The 19,189-nt window shown below is 50.4% G+C and overlaps 1 protein-coding gene across 4 annotated transcripts in view; it reads left to right on the plus strand.

The window, feature by feature from the left end:
- The window catches only part of spc25 (SPC25 component of NDC80 kinetochore complex), a 67,576-nt gene that overhangs the window by 5,530 nt on the left and 42,857 nt on the right, over nucleotides 1–19,189 (plus strand). For all 4 annotated transcript variants that reach the window (XR_011934412.1, XM_072473671.1, XM_072473682.1 and 1 more), the window contains exons 2-5: nucleotides 951–1,164; nucleotides 14,419–14,564; nucleotides 15,990–16,055; nucleotides 16,142–16,288. Coding sequence is in view for 3 of the 4 variants with exons in the window: in XM_072473671.1 (XP_072329772.1) it covers nucleotides 14,423–14,564; nucleotides 15,990–16,055; nucleotides 16,142–16,288 (355 nt within the window). In the remaining variant the exon portion in view is untranslated. The remainder of the gene's footprint in view (nucleotides 1–950; nucleotides 1,165–14,418; nucleotides 14,565–15,989; nucleotides 16,056–16,141; nucleotides 16,289–19,189) is intronic.

Consider the following 19,189-nt stretch of genomic DNA (forward strand, 5'->3'; position numbering starts at 1 on the left):
AGCGTGAAGGAGCAATGATCCATTTCCAAGTCAGGATGTTGAGTGGCTTGGAGGGGAACTTGCAGATGGCAGTGTTCTTCTATATCTGCTTATCTTGTGTTCTAGGTGGTAATGGTCATTGGTTTTGAAGGTGCTGACTTAAGGAGTTGGTGAGTTCCTCCAGTGCATCTTGTAGATGGTACATACTGTTGCCACTGTGCATTGGTGGCGGCAGGAGTGAATGTTTGTGGATGGGGCGCCAATCAAGCGGGCTACTTTGTCCTGGATGGTGTCAAGCTTCTTGTGTTGTTTGAGCTACACTCATCCAGGCAAGTGGGGCGTATTTTATTACACTCAGACTTGTGACTTGTAGATGGTGGACAGGCTTTGGGGAGTCAGGAGGTGTCAGGGGCTGGTATAGCACAGTGGGCTAAAATAGCTGGCTTGCAATGCAGAACAATGCCAGCAGCGCGGGTTCAATTCCCGTACCGGCCTCCCCGAACAAGCGCTGGAATGTGGCGACTAGGGGCTTTTCACAGTAACTTCATTGAAGCCCACTTGTGACAATAAGCGATTATTATTATTAATTGCCACTGTATTCCTAGCCTCTGACCTCTTCTTGTAGTCACAGTATTTATGGCTAGTCCAGTTCAGTATCTAGTCGGTGGTAACTGCCAGGATGTTGATTGTTATTGGTATGTTTTCTATTTATGATCCTGTAATACCCCCTATTATATATTGCCGTGCTTTCATTTGATTAAAGCAACCCATTGACACTGTTTTTAATTTATTTAAAGAAGATTATAAGATCATGTAACAAAACATAGCACTCTCAAAGCTCTAAATTCTGCTTAGTTTGCCATGAATGGGGAACAGTACAACACCTTGGGAAGGAATTCGGTCTTTTATTGATTGGAAAAAAAAATGCTTGTTTCTTTCTGTAAATGTTTGACAAATTTCAACTTTTGCAGATCGCTGTTGAAATGTCGTTTTAAAACATAAACGAATGCCTACAGATTGACGTTACTGCCAAGAAAACTCCCTTCCTGAATTGATTCTCATTGAGGGTGAAAGATTGTATTGATCCTGGAACCGTTCCTTAGCCTGCCACGTAAAGGGTGCACTCTAATTGTCATCTGTTCATCAAACACATTGAAAGCTTTAAATATCACTGGACTACCTGAGGTGAGTGAGTGTGCTGGTGATCTGTATAATGCCAGATCTTGGACTGCATTCCAGTTCTTATGAAAAAACAGTTATATAAGATATAAACAAATGATCGCAAAGGAGGAGAAGTTGGACAAGGGACGTGAATGCACTACAAATTTGAGGATGACATAAATAGGTGGGTGGGAAGGCAAATAGTGTGGATGATGCCAGAGTCTACAGAGAGTTATAGACCGTTTGAGTGGGCAAACACTTGGCAGAAGGAATATAATGTAGGAAAGTGTGAAGTTATGTACTTTGGTAAGAAGAATAAAGGAGCTGAATATTATTTAAATTGGGAAAGATTGCAGAAAACTGGAACACGGATTTTAGTGTCCTCGTATATAACATAGAACAGTACAGCACAGAACAGGCCCTTCGGCCCTCGATATTGTGCCGAGCATTGTCCGAAACCAAGATCAAGCTATCCCATTCCCTGTCATTCGGGTGTGCTCCATGTGCCTATCCAATAACCGCTTGAAAGTTCCTAAAGTGTCCGACTCCACTATCACAGCAGGCAGTCCATTCCACACCCTAACCACTCTCTAAGTAAAGAACCTACCTCGGACATCCCTCCTATATCTCCCACCCTGAATCTTATAGTTATGCCCCCTTGTTACAGCTACATCCACCCGAGGAAATAGTCTCTAAACGTCCACTCTATCTATCCGCCTCATCATCTTATAAACCTCTATTAAGTCGCCTCTCATCCTCCTCCGCTCCAAAGAGAAAAGCCCTAGCCCCCTCAACCTTCCTCATAAGACCTATCCTGCAAACCAGGCAGCATCCTGGTAAATCTCCTTTGCACCCTTTCCAATGCTTCCACATCCTTCCTATAATGAGGTGACCAGAACTGCACACAATACTCCAAATGTGGTCTCACAAGGGTCATGTATTGTTGCAGCATAACCCCGCGGCTCTTAAACTCAAGCCCCCTGTTAACAAACGCTAACACACGATAAGCCTTCTTCACGGCTCTATCCACTTGAGTGGCAACCTTCAGAGATATGTGGACATGAACCCCAAGATCTCTCTGTTCCTCCACATTCCTCAGAACCCTGCCGTTGACCCTGTAATCCGCATTCAAATTTTTTCTACCAAAATGAATCACCTCGCACTTATCAGGGTTAAACTCCATCTGCCATTTTTCGGCCCAGCCCTGCATCCTATCAATGTCTCTTTGCAGCCTACAACAGCCCTCCACCTCATCCACTACTCCACCAATCTTGGTGTCATCAGCAAATTTACTGACCCACCCTTCAACCCCCTCCTCCAAGTCATTGATAAAAATCACAAATAGCAGAGGACCCAGCACTGATTCCTGCGGTACACCGCTGGTAACTGGTCTCCAGTCTGAGAATTTTCAATCCACCACCACCCTCTGTCTTCTATGTGATAGCCAGTTACTTATCCAATTGGCCAAATTTCCCTCTATCCCACACCTCCTTACTTTCTTCGTGAGCCGACCATGGGGAACCTTATCAAACGCCTTACTAAAATCCATGTATACGACATCAACTGCTCTACCTTCAACTACACACTTAGTTACCTCCTCAAAGAATTCAATCAAATTTGTGAGGCAAGACTTACCCTTCACAAATCCGTGTTGACTATCCCGGATTCAGCTGCAACTTTCCAAATGGTCATAAATCCTATCCTTCAGGACCTTTTCCATTAACTTACTGACCACCGAAGTAAGACTAACTGGCCTATAATTACCAGGGTCATTCCTATTCCCTTTCTTGAACAGAAGAACAACATTCACCACTCTCCAGTCCTCTGGCACTATCCCCGTGGACAGTGAGGACCCAAAGATCAAAGCCAAAGGCTCTGCAATGTCATCCCTTGCCTCCCAAAGAATCCTTGGATATATCCCAACTGGCCCAGGTGACTTGTCGACCCTCAGGTTTTTCTAAATTGCTAATACATCTTTCCTCAGAACATCTACCTCCTCCAGCCTACCCGCCTGTATCACACTCTCATCCTCAAAAACATGGACCCTCTCCTTGGTGAACACGGAAGAAAAGTATTCATTCAACGCCTCTCCTATTTCTTCTGACTCCATGCACAAGTTCCCACTACTGTCCTTGATCGGCCCTACCCTCACCCTGGTCATTTTTTTATTTCTCACATAAGAGTAAAAAGCCTTGGGGTTGGACTTTCGGGTGCGGCTATGCAGAGCTAGGTCGCATATTCGGTAGCTCCCGCTTGGAACGGACTTTTGGGCTCTTTTACAGGGCCCCCACGGCATTTGTTTGACATTTCCAGGTGTGGGAAGAAGACTGCAGCATTCCCCTGATAGTGTCCCCCAGGAATGTTATGTCTTTTGGCTACCAGACCCGGCAGAAACAGTAAAAGATTTGGCTTGAGCTGCAGGAATAGACAAAGGCCTCTTCCAGCATGCAGGCGGGGGAAGGGCAAGCTTAAAGCTGCAATCTGACTTGACTCTATCAAAGGTGAATTCTAGCAGCAGAGGGAACAACTGTGAAAAGATCTACCAAGGCCATTGAAGAAGCAGGGACGAGGCTTCCGGTGGCGGCCATGGAGGAGTAGGTTGCGCATTCGGCAGCTCCCGTCTGGAACGGACTCTCAGACCTTTTTCAGGAATTTCCATAGACTTTTTGGGGCAGACTGGTGAAGCGGACACTGCCAAAAGGATTCCCTCTCGACTTCCGGTTGCGGCTATGCGGAGCTAAGCCGCACGATTCGGCAGCTCCCGCTACCACGGACCTTCGGGCTCGTTAGAGGAGCCCCAACAGAACTTTTTTTTTTTTTTTTTTTTTTTGACGCAACCCGTGGGGAAGGGAAGAGAGAGGTCCCCCTCCAACTTCTATGAAACGGACCAGAAGTGTAACGGCCAAAGGGGCGGCACTGGAGCAACTGGAGAAGCGAGGGAAAGAAAACAAAATGGCGGCAGCCAGGGACAAAGGGGAGCCGCAGGAGTTCATCAAGCGCTGCTTCGAGGAGCAGCGCGAGGAGATGCGCAAGGAGATGTTGGCGCCTATGCTTTCGGCAATTGAAGGACTCGGGATCACCCAGAAGGCCCACGAAGCTAAGATCCAGGAGGTACAGAAAAGAGTCAGTCAGAACGATGAAGAGCTCGTGGGCCTGGCGGTGAGAGTGGAGCAGAACGAGGCACTACACAAGAGGTGGGCGGGAAGACTCGAAGACCTGGAGAACAGGTTGAGGAGAAAGAATCTGCGAATCCTGGGTCTCCCTGGGGGAGTGGAGGGGGCTGATGCCGGGGCATACGCGAGCACGATGCTCGAGGCGATGATGGGCACGAAGGCCCCTTCGAGGCCGCTGGAGTTGGACAGGGCACATCGGGTGCTGGCGAAGAAGCCCCAGGCAAATAAGCCGCCAAGGGCGATGGTGGTGAGGTTTCACCGGTTCACGGACAGAGAGTGGGTTCTGAGATGGGCCAAGAAGGAGCGGAGCAGTAAGTGGGACAATGCAGAGATCCGAATATACCCGGACTGAAGCACGGAGGTTGCAAAGCGGAGAGCGGGTTTCAACCGGGCAAAAGCAGCGTTGTACCGGAAAGAAGTGAAATTCGGAATGCTGCAGCCAGCGCGACTGTGGGTCACATACAAGGGCCAACACTATTACTTCGAAACGCCTGAAGAGGCGTGGACCTTTGTACAAGCCGAAAAGTTGGACTCTAACTGAGGGTTTGTGAGGGTGGGGGGGATGTTTTGGGGTTTGATGTGTGATGGTTGTTGTATATAGGGGGTCAATCACGCGCAGGAAATGTTACATGGGCTGGGGGAGAGAGACAAGGCCGCGACAGGAGCTGCGCCAGAGGGGGCGGAGCGGGCTTTGGAAAGCGCGGGATGTTTTCCCGCGTGCGGGAAGAAAGGCAGGAAGGGGAACTAAGGAATGCATTTGGATTGGGAGACTCCCACGCGGGGAGGTCAATGGGACGGCGGGGGAAGCCGGGGTCAGCAGGCGTCAGCTGACTTACGGGAGTGACATGGGGGCAGCAAAAAAGCTAGACGGATCTAGCAGGGGGGAGGGGAGGGGAGGGGGGGAAGGGGGGGGGGGGGAAAGGGTTGCTGCTGCACTGTCCGAAAGGGAATGGGACACAGAAGAGGTGGTCGGGACGGGGGTCCCCCCCTCAGGGGGACTGGAGGGTGAGGGAGGCATGTACATGGGACTGGACCAGAAAAGGAGATGGTTAGTCCGCGGGGCGTGGGGGGGGGTTGTGAGAGCCCCTCCAATCCGGCTGATAACGTGGAATGTGAAGGGCCTGAATGGGCCGGTGAAGAGGGCTCGAGTGTTTGCGCACTTAAAGGGACTGAAGGCGGACGTGGCCATGCTCCAAGAGCCACACCTGAAGGTGGCGGACTAGGTCAGGCTAAGAAAGGGATGGGTAGGACATGTATTCCACTCGGGACTGGACGCGAAGAATAGAGGGGTGGCAATATTGGTGGGAAAGCGGGTGTCATTTGAGGCCAAGACTATTGTAGCGGACAATGGAGGGCGATATGTAATGGTGAGCGGTCGGCTGCAAGGGACGTGGGTGGTGTTGGTAAACGTATACGCCCCGAACTGGGATGATGCAGGATTCATGAAGCGTATGTAGGGGCGCATTCCGGACCTGGAGGCAGGAGGCCTGATAATGGGAGGGGATTTCAATACAGTGTTGGATGCAGCACTGGACCGCTCCAAATCAAGGACTGGAAAGAGGCCGGCGGCGGCCAAGGTACTTAGGGGGTTTATGGATCAGATGGGGGGAGTGGACCCATGGCGGTTTGCAAGGCCGCAGGCCAGGGAATTGTCTTTCTTCCCCCATGTACACAAAGCCTACTCCCGGATAGATTTCTTTGTTCTGGGTAGGGCGCTCATCCCGAGGGTGGAGGGGACGGAGTATTCGGCTATAGCCGTTTCGGACCATGCCCCGCACTGGGTGGAACTGGACCTGGGAGAGGAGAGGGACCAACGCCCATTGTGGCGGCCAGATGTGGGACTGCTGGCGGACGAGGTGGTGTGTGGGAAGGTGAGGGGGTGTATCGAAAGGTACTTGGAGGCCAACGACAACGGGGAGGTGGGGGTGGTATGGGAGGCGTTGAAGGCGGTGATCAGGGGAGAGCTAATTTCCATTCGGGCTCATAGGGAGAAGACAGAGGGTATGGAAAGGGAGAGGTTAGTGGGGGAGATTTTGAGAGTGGACAGGAGATACGCAGAGGCCCCGGAGGAAAGATTACTTGGGGAAAGACGACGGCTCCAGGCGAAGTTTGACCTGTTGACCACAGGGAAGGCGGAGGCACAGTGGAGGAAAGCGCAGGGGGCGACCTACGAGTATGGGGAAAAGGCTAGTCGGATGCTGGCACACCAGCTCCGTAAGAGGATGGCAGCGAGGGAAATGGGAGTCATAGATGGAAGGGGAGCCACGGTTCGGAGTGCGACAAACGAGGTATTCAAGGCCTTTTATGAAGAGCTGTACAGATCCTAGCCCCCAGCAGGGGAAGAGGGGATGAGACGATTCCTAGATCAGCTGAGATTCCCGAGGGTGGAGGAGCAAGAGGTGGCTGGTTTGGGGGCACCAATTGGGTTGGAGGAGCTGAGCAAGGGTTTGGGGAGCATGCAGGCGGGGAAGGTCCCGGGACCGGACGGATTCCCGGTGGAGTTCTACAGGAAGTACGCAGACCTGTTGGCCCCGCTACTGGCGAGGACCTTTAATGGGGCAAGAGTGGAGGGGACCCTGCCCCCGACAATGTCGGAAGCAACAATTTCTTTGATCCTAAAGCGGGACAAGGACCCATTGCAATGTGGATCGTACGGGCCAATCTCGCTCCTCAATGTGGATGCAAAATTGCTGGCAAAAGTGCTGGCCACGAGGATCGAGGACTGTGTCCCGGGGATAATCCACGAGGACCAGACTGGATTTGTAAAGGGCAGGCAACTAAACACCAATGTGCGGCGGCTCTTAAACGTGATAATGATGCCATCGGAGGAGGGAGAGGCGGAAAAAGTGGCAGCTATGGACGCGGAGAAGGCCTTTGACCGAGTAGAGTGGGAGTACCTCTGGGAGGTGCTGCGTAGGTTTGGGTTCGGGGTAGGGTTTATCAATTGGGTTAAGCTCCTTTACAGAGCCCCGATGGCGAGTGTAGTGACGAACCGGCGGAGGTCGGAGTACTTTCGACTGTACCGAGGGACGAGGCAGAGGTGCCCCCTGTCCCCCCTGTTGTTCGCATTGGCGATCGAACCATTGGCCATGTCATTGAAGGAGTCTAATAAATGGAGGGGGGTGGTCCAAGGGGGAGAAGAGCATCAGGTGTCGCTATATGCGGATGACCTGTTGCTGTACGTGGCGGATCCAATGGAGGGGATGGTGGAGGTCATGCAGACTCTAAGGGAGTTTGGGGAGTTTTCGGGCTATAATCTCAATGTAGGGAAGAGTGAGCTCTTTGTATTACAGGCGGGGGACCAAGAAAGAGGGCTAGGGGACCTACCGCTGAGGAGGGCGGAGGGGAGCTTTCGGTATCTGGGGATCCAGATAGCCAGGAATTGGGGGACCCTACATAAACTGAATCTGACGAGGTTGGTGGAGCAAATGGAGGAGGATTTCAAAAGATGGGACATGTTACCACTCGCTGGAGGGTAGAGTGCAGTCGGTCAAAATGGTGGCCCTTCCGAGGTTTCTGTTTGTTTCAGTGCCTTCCCATCGTGATCACTAAGGCCTTTTTTAAGAGAGTAGGCAGGAATATTATGGGGTTTGTGTGGGCGAATAAGACCCCGAGAGTAAGGAGAGGGTTCCTGGAACGCAGTAGGGACCGAGGAGGGTTGGCGCTGCCAAACCTGGGGAGCTACTACTGGGCAGCAAATGTGGCGATGATCCGTAAGTGGGTTATGGAGGGAGAGGGGGCGGCATGGAAGAGGATGGAGATGGCGTCCTGTAAAGGAACGAGCCTGGGGGCGTTGGTGACGGCACCGCTGCCGCTCTCGCCGACAAAGTATACCACGAGCCCTGTCGTGGCGGCAACGCTAAGGATCTGGGGCCAGTGGAGACGGCACCGGGGTGCAATGGGAGCATCGGTGTGGTCCCCGATCAGGGGTAACCACCGGTTTGTCCCGGGGAAGATGGACGGGGGGTTCCAGAGCTGGCATCGGGCGGGGATTGGAAGAATGGGGGACCTGTTCATCGACGGGACGTTTGCAAGCCTAGGGGCACTGGAGGAGAAGTTCGAGTTACCCCCGGGAAATGCCTTTAGATATATGCAGGTGAGGGCTTTTGTGAGGCGACAGGTGAGGGAATTCCCGTTGCTCCCGGCACAAGAAGTTCAAGATAGGGTGATCTCGGGTGTATGGGTCGGGGAGGGCAAGGTGTCGGAAATACATCAGGAGTTGAAAGAAGAGGGGGAAGCGCTGGTAGAAGAGTTGAAGGGTAAATGGGAGGAGGAGCTGGGGGAGGAGATCGCGGAAGGTCTGTGGGCTGATGCCCTAGGTAGGGTTAATTCCTCCTTCTCATGTGCCAGGCTCAGCCTGATACAATTTAAGGTGGTCCACAGAGCGCACTTGACGGGGGCGAGGTTGAGTAGGTTCTTTGGGGTAGAGGACAGATGTGGAAGGTGATCAGGGAGCCCGGTGAACCATGTCCATATGTTTTGGTCATGCCCGGCACTGGGGGGGTTCTGGAGAGGAGTGGCGGGAGCAATATCTCAGGTGGTGGAAGTCCGGGTCAAGCCAAGCTGGGGGCTAGCAATATTTGGAGTAGTGGACGAACCGGGAGTGCAGGAGGCGAAAGAGGCCGGCATTCTGGCCTTTGCGTCCCTAGTAGCCCGGCGAAGGATCTTTCTAATGTGGAAGGAGGCGAAGCCCCCCAGCCTGGAGGCCTGGATAAATGATATGGCTGGGTTCATAAAGTTGGAGAGGATTAAGTTTGCCTTGAGAGGGTCTACGCAGGGGTTCTACAGGCGGTGGCAACCGTTCCTAGACTATCTCGCGGAGCGTTAGAGGAAGGTCGGTCAGCAGCAGCAGCAACCTTAGGGGGGGGTGGGAAGGGAGGGGACGTCCTGGGAGGCGGGGGGGGGGGGGGGAGAAGGGGGGGCTGCCTGGGAGGGTGGATGAGCAAGAGATAACATGAATGGTTGGGGAAACTGGCACGTACGGGTGAGGGCCAGTGTACAAAGCTGTGTAAATATATCATTTTGCCATGTATATATCTTGCTCTGCGCGATTTCTCTTTTTTTTTGTTATGGGGGGGGGTGGTAGTATTGTTTGTAAGGGAGAAAAACTGTGTTAAAAAACTTTAATAAATATATATATATTTTTTTAAAGCCTTTGGGTTTTCCTTGATCTGACCCGCCAAGGACTTCTCATGCCCCCTCCTAGCTCTCCTAAGCCCTTTTTGCAGCTCATTCCTTGCTACCTTGTAACCCTCAAGCGACCCAACTGAACCTTGTTTTCTCATCCTTTTTCCTCTTGACAAGACATTCAATCTCTTTTGTGAACCATGGTTCCCTCACACAGCCATTTCCTCCCTGCCTGACAGGGACATACCTATCAAGGACACACAGTATTTGTTCCTTGAACAAGCTCCACTTTTCATTTGTGCCTTTCCCTGACGGTTTCTGTTCTCATCTTATGCTCCCTAATTCTTGCCTAATCGCATCATAATTACCCCTCCCCCAATTATAAACCTTGCCCAGCCGTATGGCCCTATCCCCCTCCATTGCAATAGTGAAAGACATCGTATTGTGGTCACTATCTCCAAAGTGCTCTCCCACAAACAAATTTAACACTTGGCCAGGTTCATTACCCAGTACCAATGTGGCCCTCCCTCTTGTCGGCCTATCCACATATCGTGTCAGGAAACCCTCCTGCACACACTGTACAAAAACTGCCCCATTCGAACTGTTCAACCTATAGAGGTTCCAATCAATATTTGGAAAGTTAAAGTCACCCATGACAACTACACTGAGACCTCCACACCTATCCATAATCTGTTTTGCAATTTCTTCCTCCACATCTCTATTACTATTTGGGGGCCTATAGAAAACTCCTAACGATGTGACCGCTCCTTTCCTATTTCTAACTTCTGCCCATATTACCTCAGTAGGCAGATCCCCTTCGAACTGCCTTTCTGCAGCCGTTAAACTATCCTTGATTAACAATGCTACTCCTCCGCCTCTTTTACCACCTTCCCTACTCTTACTGAAACATCTATACCCCAGAACTTCCAACAACCATTCCTGTCCCTGTTCTACCCATGTCTCCGTAATGGCCACAACATCGTAGTCCCAAGTACCAATCCACGCTCCAAGTTCACCTACCTTATTCCGGATGCTCCTTGCATTGAAGTAGACACACTTCAACCCACCTTTCTGTCTGCCGGTACACTCCTGTGACCTTGATACCCTCCTCAGTACCTCACTACTCTATACACTGGCTTCTGGAACACAGCTCGTTTTCCCAGCCCCCTGACAAATTAGTTTAAACCCCACCGAAGAGCCGTAGCAAATTTCCCTCCCAGGATATTGGTGCCCCTCTGGTTCAGGTGCAAACCGTCCTGTCTGTACAGGTCCCGCCTTCCCCAGAATGTGCTCCAATTATCCACGTACCTGAAACCCTCCCTCCTACACCAACCCTGCAGCCACGTGTTTATCTGCACTCTCTCCCTGTTCCTCACCTCACTAGCACGTGGCACCGGCAACAAACCAGAGATGACAACATGGTTTGTCCTGGCTCTCAGCTTCCACCCTAGCTCCTTAAATTCCTGTTTTAAATCCCCGTCCCTTCTCTTACCTATGTCGTTGGTGCCGATGTGTACCACGACTTGTGACTGTCCGAGACGTCACGGACCCTGGCACCCGGGAGGCAACATACCATCCGTGAGTCTCTTTCGCTGCCACAGAACCGTCTATCTGTCCCTCTAACTATCGAGTCCCCAATAACTATTGCTCTCCTGCTCTCCCTCCTTTCCTTCTGAGCTACAGGGACGGACTCAGTGCTGGAGATCCGTTCACTGTGGCTTACCCCTAGTAGGTCGTCCCCCTCAACTGTATCCCCGTAACAGCCTCCCCGAACAGGGGCCGGAATGTGGCGACTAGGGGCTTTTCACAGTAACTTCATTTGAAGCCTACTTGTGACAATAAGCGATTTTCATGTATCAGGATTCACCTGAGGAAGGAGGTATGCTCCGAGAGCTACTGATTCGAAACAAAGCTGTTGGACTTTAACCTGGTGTTGTAAGACTTCTTACTGTGCTCAGCCCCAGTCCAATGCCGGCACCTCCACATCATAAATTGCAAGCTCAGCAGGTCAGACGGAAGGCAAATGGAATGCTGGCCTTTATTTCAAAGGGACTGGACTATGTGAACAGGGAAGTCTTGCTAAAACTATTTAGGGCACTGGTTAGACCACACCTGGAATACTCTGAACAGTTTTGGTTCCCTTATTTAAGGAAAGATGTATGGCAGTCTAGAGAAGATTCACTAGGTTGATCCTGGGTATGGATGGATTTTCTTTTTTTTAAAAAATATTTTTATTAAGGCATTTATATATACATTAAACACAATCAAAACAAGAACAAACAATAAATCTCATAACAAATAACTAGCACTCCCCCCGCCCCTCCCCTCCGCTGACATCTTAACTGTCCTTGAAGTCGATAAACGGCTTGCATCTCCGTCTATCTGTCCCTCTAACTATCGAGTCCCCAATAACTATTGCTCTCCTGCTCTCCCTCCTTTCCTTCTGACCCCCTCAAAGTGAACTTAATTTATTCCAGCCTAAGGAACTCCGCCAGGTCGCTCACCCACACCCCAGGCTTCGGCCACCCCAAGTCTCTCTACTCCCAACAAAATCTGCCTCCAGGCTCCAGGGAGACAAAGGCCAAGACGTTGGCCCATCTCGCTCCGTGGACTCCTGGGTCTTCCGACACTCCAAATAATCGCCACTTCTGGACTCGGAGGTCACCTTTACTCTCAGTACCTGACATAATGTCCGCGAATCCCTGCCAGTACCACTTCAGCTTCGGACATTCCAAAAAAATGTGAACATGGTTCGCAGGCCTCCCGGGCACCATTCACATCTGTGCTCCACCTCCTCAAAGAACCTGCTCATTCTGGCCACTGTCAAACGGGCCCTGTGCACTATTCTGAATTAAATAAGGCTAAGCCTAGAACACAAGGAAGATGCGTTCACCCTCCTCAAAGTCTCCTCCCACAACCCTCCATTTCCCCTCCCAGCTCCTTCTCCCACTTCAGATTAACGCCCCTTATCGGGGCTCCCTCCAAGTCCATTAACTCCTTGTAAATCTCAGATACCCTACCCTCACCTACTCCTTTCAGTACCACCTTGTCTTGTAGCCCCGGGGTGGCAGGTCGGGAAAGGACGGCACCTGCTTCCTCACATAATTCTGCACGTGTAAGTATCGAAACCCATTATAGCTGGGCAGCTCATACTCCTCTTCCAATTCCTCTAAACTTGAAAAACCGCCCCCACAAAAGAATCCTCGAACCGCACCACCTCCTCCCCATTACACCACAACACCCTCACCTTTTGCAGCAGTCCCTTCTCCCCTAAACAAAACAACAATACCATCTCCCTCTATTATTCTAACCACCTGTTCACCCCCCATCACGCTCCCGCTAACTAGCCTGCCGAGCTAGCCTGGAAGTCCTTGGCGCCAAACATCCTATACCCCACTGATACCCTCACCCCCGCTTGCACACTTCCATGGTGCAAACAATAAAATAAGAAAAAAGTGCACTCATCCTCCATGTTCCTCCAGCATCCCATCACAGAGTCCCCCACAAAAAAAATCTCAAAGAAGAGAGGTTCTCCCCTAACCATCACCCAAAAAAACAACAGAAAGAAGGGCAGAGAGAACCAATCTCTCCTCACGCTTCTTCCAAAGTTCAATGTCCTCCCCCGTCCTGCCAGTTTATTGTCTCTCAAAAACTCCGGTGCCTCCTCTAGTGTCCCAAAATAATGCTCACGGCCATTGTAAGTCACCCAGAAGTGGGCCGGGCACAGCATCCCAAACTTCACTCCCTTCTTGAAGAGGGCAGCCTTGACTCGATTGAACCCAGCTCTCTTCTTAGCCAGTTCCACACCCAAGTCTTGATATACCAAGAGCTCATTACCTTCCCAGATACACCTCCTCATCTGCCTGGCCCACCACAAGATCTTCTCTTTATCATGGACGGATTTTCTTATGGAGTATGTTGGGCTAGTACTCATTGGAGTTTAGAAGAATGAGAGGTGACCTTATTGAGACAAATATGATTCTCAGGGGCCTCGACAGGGCACAGGATGTTTCCCCTTTAGGGAGAGGCTTGGACCAGAGGGCATGATCTCAGAGTAAGGGGTTGCCCATTTAAGACAGATGAGGAGGAATTTCTTCTCTGAAGGTAATGAATCTGTGGAATTCTTTACCATAGAGGCTGGGCCATTAAGTCTGTTCAGAGCCGGAGATTTCTAATCAGTAAGGGATCAAGGGTTATGGGGACAAGGCGGGAAAGTTTAGGATTGTCACGTCAGATCAGCCATGATCTCACTGAATGGTGGAGCAAACTCAATGGGCTGAATGGCCTACTTCTGCTCCTACATCTCATGGTCTTCTCACTTGTCCAGGAATGATTCCTCATCGTTTAGTTTGAACATGTACAGTAACCATCATTTCAAATCTCCACTTGCATAAGGGTAGCTCTTTCACCCCCGCCCTAATTTTAAGCTCTTTGCTGTTGGATCTTTCATGTCTATCCCAGCGAAACATGGCTGGTTTCCATGTGAGTCTTTTGCATAAATGATACAAAGCAAGGAATCGCAAAATGTAATTTTTTCACAGGACTGGTTCACAGTCCTGTGAAAAATTAATCTCATTACTCCAGCTGAACACCTAGAGAAAACCATTTTATGAAATGTACAGTTTTAAGAAAGTGTGTTTCCCCTTTTCTGTTCAGTACCATTCATCACCTCACTACAGATGGGTAGCCATCTCTCATTGAACTTTTTCCATCTTTGATATTTGTTAATTAGCCTTTTTTAATGTTCAGTCACAAATTGTGTTCTGTGTAGCTGCACTACTTATCCTTTCCCAGATTAAGACTTTAATGGATTTTCAAAGTATATCAATACCAGTGTTATTAATGCCACAGGTTATTGTGATATGGTGAGTGATCTGATAACTAATTCTGCATATCTTAATGTATCTGGACGATACCAATTGTTTAATTCCCTTTTGTACTGTTGTGAAGCATTTTAACACTGAATAATTTGCTATAGATCAATGGATATCTTCAAAGAAGATGCACAATGTCAGTTAAATGAAAAACTAAATGAAACCAGGATCAAATTTTTGAGTTTGTGGGAAAATTATAATCCAGCAGGATTTAAACAGAAGTACAAAGAATCTTTAAAAATCACAAAAGGTACAGTCTCTAGTTTGTAATTTTATTTACTATATATGAAAATTAAGCTGAGTAATTACAAATGTTGTGAAGATAACTGATATCAATGTGAATAGTGTTGTATACACTTTAAACATAGTGTTTATGTTCCTTACAAATCTGTTTTTTGTGTTTTTAAAGAACTTATAGAGTCTGCTGTAAGAAAGGTAGAAAATATCAAATTCTTATCTGTAATGAAATTCCTAACTTCCCCTCATTCTTTTTCTGATTTTTGTTCCTTAAATTTTCAATGTTAGACTGATCACAGTCTTTCATAAACTTGAAGATTCTATTGAAGTTGAGCAGGAACTGATGTTACAAACATTTTGATCCAGCCTGAGTCTGTAGGTGAGGGATTTGGGTGGGGAGGGAGGGTGGCAGAGTTATTGGTGAAGATTATGGTGTTTATGTTGGGAGCTAAAGTTGACACCTTTGGCCTTTCCAATATTTAGCTGGAGGACCTCATGAGTTCATCAAAGATTGGATAACGTTTAAGCAGTTTGGTAGCACGAGAGCTCTTGAGGTGGTGGAGATGTAGAGCTGTATGTTAAAGATGTACATGTGGAAACTGATCCTATCTGTGTATGATGCCACTAAGTGGCAACATCTTGATAAGGAAGAGGATGGGGGTCAAGGATTGGGATTGTAAATATAATGGTGTGAGAAAATAATTTTTTTTGTTTTATGCCTTCTATGTCTGATGATTCATCATATTTCTGATTCCATTTTCAATTAACTTGTTTCACAAAAATAAATGTTGTTGGCTCAGCTAATAATTTTAGTGGCCATCATTAACCATTATTTAGATTGGTCACTGTACTTGAGTGCCTTTTGAAAATGTTGTAATATGCATAAAAACAATATAATAGTAAATTTAGGAGTTGCAATGATTTTCAATCTGCAGTTATCTTGTGTGTGTGTGTGTGTGTGTGTATATAGCGCTGATTTTAAAGCATCTCTTGCTAAATATACATTTTAAACGTTCATGCATCTTTAAAAACAAATTTCCAATGAGGGACAATTTAGCGTGGCCAATCCACCTACCCTGCACATCTTTGGGTTGAGTCCCATGCAGATGAGGGGAGAATGTACCTGTGCAAACTCCACACGGATAGTGACTCGGTACCACGAGGCAGCAGTGCTAACCACTGCACCACCCTGCCGCCCCAATGTTCGTGTATCTAATATTACGCTCCATTACCACATGCAAGATTTCAAAAGTTAAGTTGTGAAGTACTCTGTCAAAAACTCAGATTGAGTTTATTTTTCAATATTTAAACACTTTGTTCTAATATGAGGTACTGGCACTTTAGTATGGTATTAAGTATCATTTTCAAATGGCTAATTTCTAAGAATTAATTTGCTATCATCTTTAGAGAACTATCATAATTGTTAATTATTTTACAGGCAAATGCTTGGAAATATATGAAGAGGAGAAACAGATGTGTGAAAGGATCCAATTAACCAAAAAGGGTATTTGCTAATATACTACTTTACTACAGTTTTGTTCTTCAACTGAAACAACACACCACTAATTGGAAATGTCACTTTCCTTGCAGCTGTTGCTGAGCAGATTGCATTCCTAGAACAAACATGCTTAAAGATGCAGAGTGTGAACAAAAATTTTGAAAATATTGAAAGACAAAAGCAGGAAATGTTAGAAAAGATTGAGAAGCTGAAAGAAGGTCTTCACACAAAACAGGAATGTATGTATAATGTGATTTGTTCAGGGGAAAGAAAGGGTAACCTGACTACCTTTTATAAAAACATGAGAAATAGGAGCAGTAGAACTTGTGCCCCCCCCCCCGCCCCCAAGCCTGCTCCACTACGGCTGACCATTGGCCGTAACTACATTTTCTTACCTACTTCCCATATCCCTTGATTACCTGAAAGTTCTCAGCCTTAAATATATTCAACGATGGAATATCCACAGCCCCCTAGAGTAGAGAATTCCAAAGATTCACAATTGTTTGAGTGAAGTAATTTCTCCGCCAATGGAACCAAACTGTGTCTACCCTGTCTAACCCCTTCAGAATCTCATATGTTTCAATAAAATCATGTCTCACCTTCTAAAAGCCAGAGACCATGGGCGAAATTCTCCGTAATCGGCGCAAAGTCCGCCGATCGGCGCCAAAAACGGCGCAAATCAGACTTTCATCACGCCGCCCCAAATGTCGCAAAGTCTCCAGCCCGGAATGGGCTAGCAGCGACGTGATGGGATCCGCGCTTGCTCACGTGCTTCACGCCGTGCGGCGTGACGGCTCATCAGGACGCGCTGCTCCCACCCCCCATCCGACCGGAACACACAATCGGAACACCCGACCGGATGGCCGCCCACCGCTCAGCCCCGAGGTTCCAGTCACGGGATGTGGAGGCGCTCCTGGACGCAGTGGAGCAGAGGAGGGAGGCCCTGTATCCCGAACACGGCCGCAGAGTTGCCCCATGCCACAGCCGGCGTCTGTGGAGGGAGGTGGCAGAGGCCGTCACCGCTGTGGCCCTGACACCACGGACAGGCACCCAGTGCCACAAGAAGGTGAACGACCTCGTCTGAGCAGCCAGGGTGAGCCCCCCCCCCCCTGCCCGATATCCCCCATTTCCCCCCCATCCCCCCATATCCACCCATCCCCCCCATATCCACCCATCCCCCCCATATCCACCCATCCCCCCCATATCCACCCATCCCCCCCATATCCACCCATCCCCCCCATATCCACCCATCCCCCCCCATATCCACCCATCCCCCCCCATATCCACCCATCCCCCCCATATCCACCCATCCCCCCCATATCCACCCATCCCCCCCATATCCACCCATCCCCCCCATATCCACCCATCCCCCCCATATCCACCCATCCCCCCCATATCCACCCATCCCCCCCATATCCACCCATCCCCCCCATATCCACCCATCCCCCCCATATCCACCCATCCCCCCCATATCCACCCATCCCCCCCATATCCACCCATCCCCCCCATATCCACCCATCCCCCCCATATCCACCCATCCCCCCCATATCCACCCATCCCCCCCATATCCACCCATCCCCCCCATATCCACCCATCCCCCCCATATCCACCCATCCCCCCCATATCCACCCATCCCCCCCATATCCACCCATCCCCCCCATATCCACCCATCCCCCCCATATCCACCCATCCCCCCCATATCCACCCATCCCCCCCCATATCCACCCATCCCCCCCCATATCCACCCATCCCCCCCATATCCACCCATCCCCCCATATCCACCCATATCCCCCCATATCCCCCCCATCCCCCATATCCCCCCATATCCCCCATATCCCCCCCCATCCCCCATATCCCCCCCCCATCCCCCATATCCCCCCCATCCCCCATATCCCCCCCATCCCCCATATCCCCCCCATCCCCCATATCCCCCCCATCCCCCATATCCCCCCCATCCCCCATATCCCCCCCATCCCCCATATCCCCCCCATCCCCCATATCCCCCCCATCCCCCATATCCCCCCCATCCCCCATATCCCCCCCATCCCCCATATCCCCAAGTGAATCCAGCCCTAACCTTAACCCCTGCAATACACGTGCAACCGATGGCGTGCATTCATATACCTGTCTAACACTGTTGCCTTTTACCCATGCCACCCCCCCCCCCCCACAGGAGAAACGCGCACACAACACCAGGGAGCATGTGAGGACTGGAGGAGGCCCCGCTGATGAGAGGCCACTGACCGAACACGAGGAAAGGGCCCTGGAACTGGCTGGCGGACCTGAGGACCGGGAGGTTGCTGATGCAGGGGTCGGGGGTGTACTAGCAAGTGAGCCACCGACAGCCCGTTCCCATATCCCCCCTCCCCTATATCCCCCTCCCCCATATCACCTGATCACTGCCTGCGTGTCTAACCATGCATGCTTCATTGTGTATCGCAGGAGCAAACGTCGAGGCACCCATCCCCGCAGATGCAGACTGCCCGCATGATGCCCCTCGGAGACCACGGGAGACGGAGAGACCCGGACCCTCCGGCATGCAACGCCCGCATGATGCCCCTCGGAGGAGACGGAGAGACCCGGACCCTCCGGCATACGACGCCCGCAGGATGTCCCTTGGAGACCACTGGAGACGGAGAGACCTGGAGCAACAGGGAGACGACGCCCCGTCTCGTGCGGGTGCGACGACGCAGGCGTGTGCCAGCCAGCGACGAGAGGGGCAGCCACAGGCCCCTGTCACAGCCGAGCCAGGACACCAATCCCCAGGACACCACTCCCCAGGACACCACTCCCCAGGACGCCACTACCCAGGGCACCCCTACCCCGGACAGCACTACCCAGGAAGATGAAATACCGGACAGTGACTCAGAGTGGATGGGTGGAGACGAACCCCCACCCCAAAGTGCCATGGACTCAGAGTGGGACGAAGAGCACGACACAACGCCACTGCTGTCACCAACACCCTCCACCATCGCAGAAACACTCACCTTGGTTGGGCACTTTAGTGATGAGGCGTCTGGTACACTCACTGGTGTGCACAACACAGCCGTCCCAGTACAGCAGGTGGAGGTAGGAGCAGCAGAGTGGCCGGGCGGTCGGCGGGCAGCCCAGCCCAAGCGAACATCAGCCGCCCAGATGGA

Source organism: Scyliorhinus torazame, chromosome 2 (genome assembly GCF_047496885.1).
Source record: "Scyliorhinus torazame isolate Kashiwa2021f chromosome 2, sScyTor2.1, whole genome shotgun sequence".
In the NCBI taxonomy this organism is placed as follows: Eukaryota; Metazoa; Chordata; class Chondrichthyes; order Carcharhiniformes; family Scyliorhinidae; genus Scyliorhinus; species Scyliorhinus torazame.